The sequence below is a fragment of the Humulus lupulus genome, chromosome 4 (assembly GCF_963169125.1).
Source record: "Humulus lupulus chromosome 4, drHumLupu1.1, whole genome shotgun sequence".
In the NCBI taxonomy this organism is placed as follows: Eukaryota; Viridiplantae; Streptophyta; class Magnoliopsida; order Rosales; family Cannabaceae; genus Humulus; species Humulus lupulus.
Window position 1 is genome coordinate 178,303,090 of NC_084796.1, and position 8,931 is coordinate 178,312,020.

The following is an 8,931-nucleotide window of genomic DNA, read 5'->3' on the forward strand; positions in this document are numbered from 1 at the left end:
TTAGTGAGGTGGCTTCTCAATTGCATGTTTTCCAACTCAACGACTGTTCGGTAGTTTGGATTTGGATTCGGCGGCAATGACACTGAACTCCCAGTGTCGCCATGACTCGCTGGTTGTTTTCCCGGATGTTACTGAATCTCAGGGCCACGTTCATTCAGAATAGCAGTATGATGGGCCTCCTGCCCACCAGGCTGTTCTATCTCATTATCATGCATTGAGCGAGTGAGCACCATGATGAGAATCAACTGGGATTTTGATGAAGCACTAATTTGCTCTCAATGAAAGCACCAAACTGTTGACGCGGTTTTTCGCCAACAGTGTATTAAGAAATAATAAGGCAAATTAGTGCTTAATAATAAACCATAATGAACAATAAACAAAATTTACTTAAGAACACATAACTTTTACGTGGTTCAGTGGTTAAAATCTGCCTAGTCTACGAATCAATATTATTGCTGTTTCTCTCTCTATTTTGGCAGAGTTTTGGTATTACAGAATAATGGTCCCCTTTCCTGTCCAATATTCCTAGTATTTATAGGGGGATTTCATGGACATGTTTGGGTAGCCGCGTGAGTCAATAACACATTTACATAATATCTGTATTTAATACAAATAATTCCCATTTATATTAGGATATGATTTGATAATATAATAAATAGGTTCCTGCCATCTCGGATAATAAATATGACAGCCTGGTCATAAATAAACGTATAAATGGATCCCGAGTAACTGGGGATCCTTGAGTATGTAATATATTAGAATTACCACGATCTGGATATCTCCTCCAAGCTTGTGCTTCGACAACTATTTAATGTTACGAGCTCGCGCTTCACAGCCATTGCACCCTTAGTCCGAGATAAACTCAGGACGGCTATATTCGTGTATGCCCACTATGGATCTAAAACCGTCCACGTGGATAACAAGAAGATATTGTTCCTCTTGGTTATCTCTTCGTGTATCTATCTGCCAGCTGTACTCGAGCTGAATGAATGAACTTGTGCTAAAATTAGGGTACAACAAGTATTGATTAAACCACACAGTCATTCGGTGGCATTTTTGGATCCTATAAATTCACATTTTTGCCTGGAAATCAAGGAGATAATTATCATGTAAGTTATACATATTACTTAATGACTTTACGATTTCATCTGGACTCATATCTAGATAAATATTAATATTTTGTGCAGGGCATTAGATCAATATAATACACACTGAAGACAAAAAGAGTCTATTAAAGTAAAAGTTTGTGTTCCTAAAGTAAGTTTTGGACATATTTTTATTATAATAACTTGCCAAATATGATACTTATATTTGTATAACTATATTGTAATAGCGTCGAAACCAAACTGGGCCTACCGAATGTGGCTATTACATTATGAAGTTTGCTAGAGATTTTATTTCACAGCCTAGACCGAAGACCTACTTGAAAAATGAGGTATTATTTTACTCTTTGAATTTTAATTAAACTATCGCTTATGGTTTTATTTGGATCAATTAATTCTAACTTATTATTTTAAATATTTCTTAAATAATTTAAGAATACAACACCATATACGGCTGGCGAAATCAACGAGATACGGGATGAATGGACTAATTAGCAAGTTTGGTGAGAAAACTTTAGTTTAAGTTTTTAATGCTTAAAAATTTAGAATACAATAGTTATAACTATATACATAGATTAACTTTGAAATTTGAATTACTTTTATAGATTTCAATAACAAATGTTTTATTGATTTATGGTGTTTTTTTTATTTATGTTTACACTGCTATTTTTTTTATTTTTGTTGCTGTTTTTCTATATCTTCTGTTGTTTTTCTATTTCTGATGCTGTTTTTTTTATCAAATAAGCTAGGGGAATTGACATAAACATTTGCAGTTTTCCTGGTTAAAACATTACATGGCAGTTCGCAACTGACGCAAAACATAACGATTTTTAGCTTTTGTGGCAGTGAAGGACTGATGCAAACTAGCCTGACATTCGCGTCAATGGGGCTCTGATGCAAACTTGACATTTGTGTGAGTGTAGCACTGACACAAATGCCTGACATTCGCGTTTGCATCAGTGCCAGGTTTGCCAAATATGATACTTACATTTTTATAACTATGTTGTAATAGTGTCAAAACCAAACTGGGCCTACCGAGTGTGGCTATTACATTATGAAGTTTGATAGAGATTTGATTTCACAGCCTAGACCGAAGACCTACTTGAAAAATGAGGTATTATTTTACTCTTTGAATTTTAATTAAACTATCGCTTATGATTTTATTTGGATGAATTAATTCTGACTTATCATTTTAAATATTTCTTAAATAGTTTAAGAATACAACACCATATACAGTTGACGAAATCAACGAGATACATGATGAGTGGACTGAATCAATTTTGACGTATTTCAATTAGCCAGGTTTGCATCAGTGCTCCACTGACGAGAATGTCAGGTTAGTTTGCGTCATGAGATTTCACATCACTTTTAAAAAAGACGCAAAAAGTCAATTGTGGCAGTTGAAAACTGATGCAAATGACATTTTTTTGTAGTAGTGGATGCAACAAAATAGTAACATTTAGTATTTTTGCCAACAATTTTTTTTTTTGGATATATAAGTGTATAAACCCGAAAATATAACGTATTTATACGGCAAATACCCCTAATATAATTATAAACTTTATATATTTTGCATGTAATAATGGTACACAAGTAAGTTACCATTTTCATGTTGCACGAGTGGAAGAATTAAGCATTATTTGAGTATTTTTCGTTCAGAGCATGCTAGGTGTTAATTACTTTAACGTCCTTTAGTTTCAGACTCAGTCACCACTAGTTTTACTCCGAAGAGTTTGCCTCCATTCGTTTTTGTTACAAAACGTGTCCTTTAATAATGACATTCCTACTATTAATTGATTATCCTATCTCTCTAATCTCTATCTGCCGGTTTCATTAAAGATTTCACATGTACAACCATAGTATTTTATGTACTGGAACAATTACTTACATTTCTATATATAAACTCTACTTTCAACAAATTCCCTAGAAATGGGTAACTAAAAAAAACAGAAATTGATAATATTTGATTCTCTCTTTTTTAAATGTATGTAAATAAAATAAATTCTGTAAATTATTAACGTTACTAATCCCATTCTTGCTTTATAAGAAGAAGGTTTAGATTAATAAATCTTCCTCAATACCCAAAACCTACAAAGTTGAAGCAAATTAACAACATGAGTCGTTCACAATTTCATGCTGATAGGAACAACAACAGGAATAGTTCTCACTCCATTAAGAAATCATCGCCGTCATCGTCATCATCGTCATCGCCTCCACTCGCTAGCGCCCTCCTGACTGGGCCATCATTAACAGTCTCCGCCAAGCCACCACCACAGCAGCAACAACAGCGTCATCCAGTCATCATCTACACGCATTCCCCTAAAGTCATCCACACACATCCACGTGATTTCAGGGCTTTGGTACAGAAACTGACGGGCCTCACTCGCACAGAGGACGACGCCACGAAGCCCTCCGAGGATGGAAGCAATTCATCATCATCCTCCTCGTCCTCGTCATTGCCACCGCCACCGCCGCCACCACCACCGCCGCAGCTGCACCTGCCACTGGAGAATAATAATAGTAATAATAATAATAATAATTTTGATAACGTTGCGATGATGGCAAACATCATTATTAACGATGATAATGAGTCGTCTTCGATTACAACTGAGGAATATGGTAGCAGTTGTAATAATGTAGGTGATCAAGGACAAGTGATAAACTCATGCCCAGCGTATCAACAGCCTAATTTGTACAACAATAATATTCCGCTATTCCCATCGAGCTCCATTGATTTCTATGGCTCCATGAACCCTATTCCGCCTTTTTATAACTATAATAATGATCCTTCGTTTTTGTTTGGGAATCATACTCTCACAAGTACTCTACCTCCTCACCATCATATGCCATCTTCATCATCATCTTGTTCCGTAGCAATGCTTGAAGACTTAAATGATTTTCGAGGAAACTAGTTAAATCACTTTTTTTTTAAGTTGAATTTTTGCGTTTTTTTTTCTTGCATCGAGTTTTTCTGATGTTCAAATAAAGTACCAGTGTCTACACTTCCACTTTTTTATTGTTAGTTTCTCTATCACTATGAATAAATAAAAATGTTTTTATTTCAATTTCTTTTGTACTTTATAATAATATATAAGTATATGCAAGTTTCAATATTTTATCTTAGTTATATCAAGAAATTTTAAATTTATAATAAATCATTACTAACCAAATAAAATTAATTAATAAACTTAAATGAATTTACGAATATAATAAATTAATTTTTGGTTTTTGTTTTATTATAAATATCTTATTAAAAGATAATTTAACCAAATTAAGTAGATGATTAATTTTGATATAATGATCAAGTTTGATATTTACCTAATAATTAAGTAAAATTAAATATTTTGTTAAAAAAAATGCTTTTGTATTTTTGAGCGTACTACTGTGCTATGATATTATTATCTATCTGAAATTGAGATTAACCTCTTCAAAGTAATTTAAAATGTTAAAAAAAAATGATGATATGCTAATTAAAGTAACTGTTTTGAGAGTTATTTTCTGTTTAATTTATATGTTTGATTCATTTGATTGATATCCTTTCTCAATTATATGGTCTCTGCTCTCTACTGATAAGAAGAGATTTGTATAACATTATACTTCAAATTTTCAATTTGAATTTAATATCTACTTTATTTAATTATGTTGACGCCGTTTTTCGTCAATTTAGAAATGAAGAGCGATTAAACGAAATACCAGAAGAGACAAACAATAAAAGACACGATTTTTACGTGGTTCAGCAGTTAAAATCTGTCTAGTACACGAGTCGGTGTTATTCAATTTTTAGAATTCTCTCAAAGCTTTACTGGAAACAATTTTACAGTCTTCCCTATACCAATTTCTCTCTCCCCACAAATGAATTGTTCCACGCTATTTATAGAGTAGCTTACAGAATATCTCCCCTCACATTTCAGGGAGTTATTATTCAAATCACAAATTAAATATAATTACATGCATATAATTATACAATATGCGTATAAATCCCATGATATTCGGGATTTTACAACAAATTACAACCAATCCCTTATATATAGGGATTTTAAAACAGTAGCTATGTTCAAACTGGGCTATCGACCTCGAATAATCGAATGCCTCTGAGATTGACCGACCATCACTAGCTCGCTACCCTGATTCACCTTGGTCTTAACAAGAGACTTTGTCAAGATCACACCTTCCCGAGGTCACAACGCTTGGGCTCGAGCCGTCTTGTTTGATGAAAAAAATTAAACTAGGAGATTTATACAAGTGTTGAACCCCTGTCATTGTAACTTCGAGCTCGACTTGTAACCTCGGAACACCTTCGAGATCACGTAGCTCCGAGCTCACCGATCCCGACGTTGTCGTTTTAGTACTCAGTGAGACCGTCCTTGACTCTCTCATGAATGCTGATTGTATGACGAATTTGCTTATTTCGAGCTTACATCTTACGAGTCTTTGCTTCGAGATCAAAAATTCCATTCTCGAATTTTTGGTGTAACATTTTGCCCCCTCAAAAGTATTAGTTCGAATCCTATGAGAACGAAACTTTTGAACTGCTACCTTCGAAAATCGAGCCACCTACCACACTCGAGTGTGGACACGCGTCAATCATGGATTGTGTTGTCAGAGTACTTGAGTACTCTTTTCACCTGCCCACGTCTTTTCGTATCTTAGCTTTTTGCTGCCAATGTTATATTCGTATCCCATCCGTTAGATCAAATTCCAAATCAAGCCAAGGGCCCAGATCAATCCAATCTTTGATATCCTCTGGGGTTTATAAATATACCCTCTTCACCTTTTTCATATCATTTTCTTTCCATTTTCTAGAGAAAAAACACGAACCAGAGAAAAGAGAAAAACCCAGAACTTTTCTGTGCATGTTTTCTAAACTGAAGAGACAAGATAACCCCAGTACTTTTGACTCCATGAAAGCTTTCCTGCAACTGCTCCTTCAGTCGACAATTTCATCATACCCACGAACAACATTGTGCAAGTTCACACTCTTCCTTGTGTTATTTACGTGCTTCATCTGTACCGTGAACATATTTATTGGTTTTTCACTATACTATTTTTATAAGGATATTTGATCGATAATAGGCAAACCCATGATTTGAAGTATTGTAATGCAATCAAAATCATGGTTTTAGACCCAAATTTCTTAGTGTAAAAATGCAAAAATGGGGGTTTTCTAGTCAGGGAGAGTTCCGTGTAGCCTAAGTAATAGAGGTTTTTGATTTAGGGTTTTAAATGTACGAATCCCAAAAGTATCACTTTTTTGGGTAACTGTTAGCTTTTCCCCTTGAAAATCCGGGATCCTTAAAAATGATATCCACTTCCCCCCTCTCTCGTGTGAGTACACTCTCGAAGCCCGAACTTTTCAATAGTTCGGGACTCACCTTCGAACTCATCCTACCCTTTCGAGACTTCAGTCTCAACTGAGGTATGTTCGTGATCTCGAACTTTCGAGCTCGAATCACCAAAACTATATTTTCTGTAATTTTCTGCATGCCCAGCCATCGCCCTTTTCTTTCTTGCTAGATGCCGCAGAACTCTAAGAATCAGTGGGAGTCAGAGCTCGCAATCCCCTATTCTCCATCAACTCCTAGCTTGGAATCACCCTTTACTCGGAACCAACGCCTGATACGCGAGCACCGAGAGAGGTGCGAACAAGAAGACATCCAAGATCACTTCCGACGCAAGATAGACGAAGTCGAGGAGAAGAAGAGGAAAATACTTCGAGTCGCAGTCTACCCAGATCTGGATCCCGAGATCAGACCTGTCCCTCTCGATCTGAAACTCAAAGTCACCATTGCTTTTGAGCCTGGTGTTTTTTCATTCTCGCTGATGGGAGATCCTTTGAGTCGCCCTTCTACCTCACATGTTGCTTCAATTCCGACCTCAAGGGAGGAATTCTTCGAGGCCGAACACTATTGGAGCTCAGTCACATCGAGCCAAATATCCGGCCTGCTAGCCGACCATGGCTTGAAACTCTTAGGCGCTCTAATGTGTCATCATGCGACTTCGAACGAGCATAGCTGCTTTTCCCTGGGAGATGGCAATCCCGACAACAAAATCAAGCTCTCTGCATGGAGTTGCGAGCACATGAGGGCAGGGGCTCTGCTCCCCCTGAAGTCCTACTTCAAGGAATTTCTAGACTTTGTTGGACTCGCTCCATTCCAACTCCAGACCAACTCTTACAGGGTCCTCTCGGCCCTTAAGTCGTTATATCACGAGCTGAGGTGGGAAGGACCCTCACCTCAAGAGATTTTATATCTCTTTTGCCTCAAGGGAAATCGCTCTCGAGCTAGGGGTGGAGATGGCTTCTACTACCTCTCAAGCTATCCAAAGGAGAAGAAGCTCTTCGGGGACATGGCCAACCATCCCCCGAAATTCAAGCTCGCATTTTTCTAGACGAATGACCTCGCCCCTTTGAAGTTTTACTCCTTCCAACGCATTCGTAAGTGCTCTTAAGCCTAACCTTCTTTCTTGTTCACCAAATCATAAGGCTCGAAATTCTAATGTTAAACTGTTTCTACAGCCAACTACCACTGTCCCACTCTTATCGACTCGATGGTGGAACATAAGGCATCTTTGTTCCAACTGCCTTATGGACATCGATCGCTATCGCATCTTCTCCACGAAGAGCGACTTCAAGCCTGCGACCTTTTGGAGGAAGGCCAGTCAACCGATGACTCATCCTAGTGCAAATACTTTTGATGGGATCACGTGCTGCTTCCTACCAACAAGCTTCCTCCCAGGAGGAGGTCTTCGAGCTCGCGGGCTTGCTCCTCTGCAACCCTCCGTAATGACCGTCCTGCTTCGGGAAACGAAGCTCAAGATGAAGCTTCACTGAGCTCGGGTAGTGGAGGTAAAGTGGTTCCTAGCTCCAAAATATGGTCACCTTCCTTACTTAAGCACAAACCTGACACCTTAATCCCTTTCCCCGATCCTAGGGATAATTTTTACGTTTGGTCCTAGGTAGATTATAGGGTGCATGGGTTTGATAGTTGGCTAGGCCCATTTCAAACCATGTATAGTCTAAATGAGGTATGGGATGGGGTCGCCGTTCAATACGAGACCAATATATATAGGGACCTATCGAGGCTAACCCCTACTTATAGAGAAGGGACTCCCTCGGCATCCTCAGAGGATAGAGGAATTACTTGGTCACCGAGTTCAAGCTCGATAGAGAGTACCAGTTAGGTTTCTTTTCTCCTTATTTTTGTTTCTTTTAGTGGCTTAGGCTCGTATACTAAACTATAACTTGTGTATTTTGCAGGCGATATGGACCCAAGGGAAGCAAACGCCCACGGGCATCTCAAAGAGGGGGGGTGTCCCTCCAAAGTCCTGAAGAAATCCGAGGTGACTCCTCCAGCCTCAGATATTCAAGGCTCGAACTAGGTGACCGTCCCTATATCCGAGGTCAGGGCCACTACTGAAGCTGAGCCAGTGGCGCCCGTAGATCCCTTGCCTCCTCTGATCCAAGCTCGCCAACAACCTACTCTGGCCCAAAGAAACAAATCCCCACCTGGGAACGCCTTCTATCGATCTCGACCCATGTCCCCGAATATGGGGTCGATCTAGCCATGGGATCGCATGGAGTCAGTTTGGTCTCGGAAGTCTTATCCCGAGTCGGCCAAAGTCTTACCAACCTCGGTGCTCCCCAATGGAAGTTTCTCACCTCCTGCCGCGACACAAATACCATCTTCAACAAGGGCAGCGAGCTCTTTGCCTCGGTAAGTCATTTTACTTTAACATTGCTGTGGATGCTCAAAATTCAACACCGGTAAAGAACCCACATCTCATGCCTAAGGTCCCTAGAAGGTTCAAAGCAACCATGTTTGAAGTCCAT

General features: G+C 38.5%; 1 protein-coding gene across 1 annotated transcript; it reads left to right on the forward strand.

The window, feature by feature from the left end:
- Positions 1–3,217: 3,217 nt before the first annotated feature.
- On the forward strand, positions 3,218–4,015 carry LOC133832704 (VQ motif-containing protein 20-like). The gene has a single exon (XM_062263014.1). The coding sequence runs from the start codon at positions 3,218–3,220 to the stop codon at positions 4,013–4,015; it is 798 nt and encodes a 265-aa protein (XP_062118998.1).
- Positions 4,016–8,931: the final 4,916 nt, after the last annotated feature.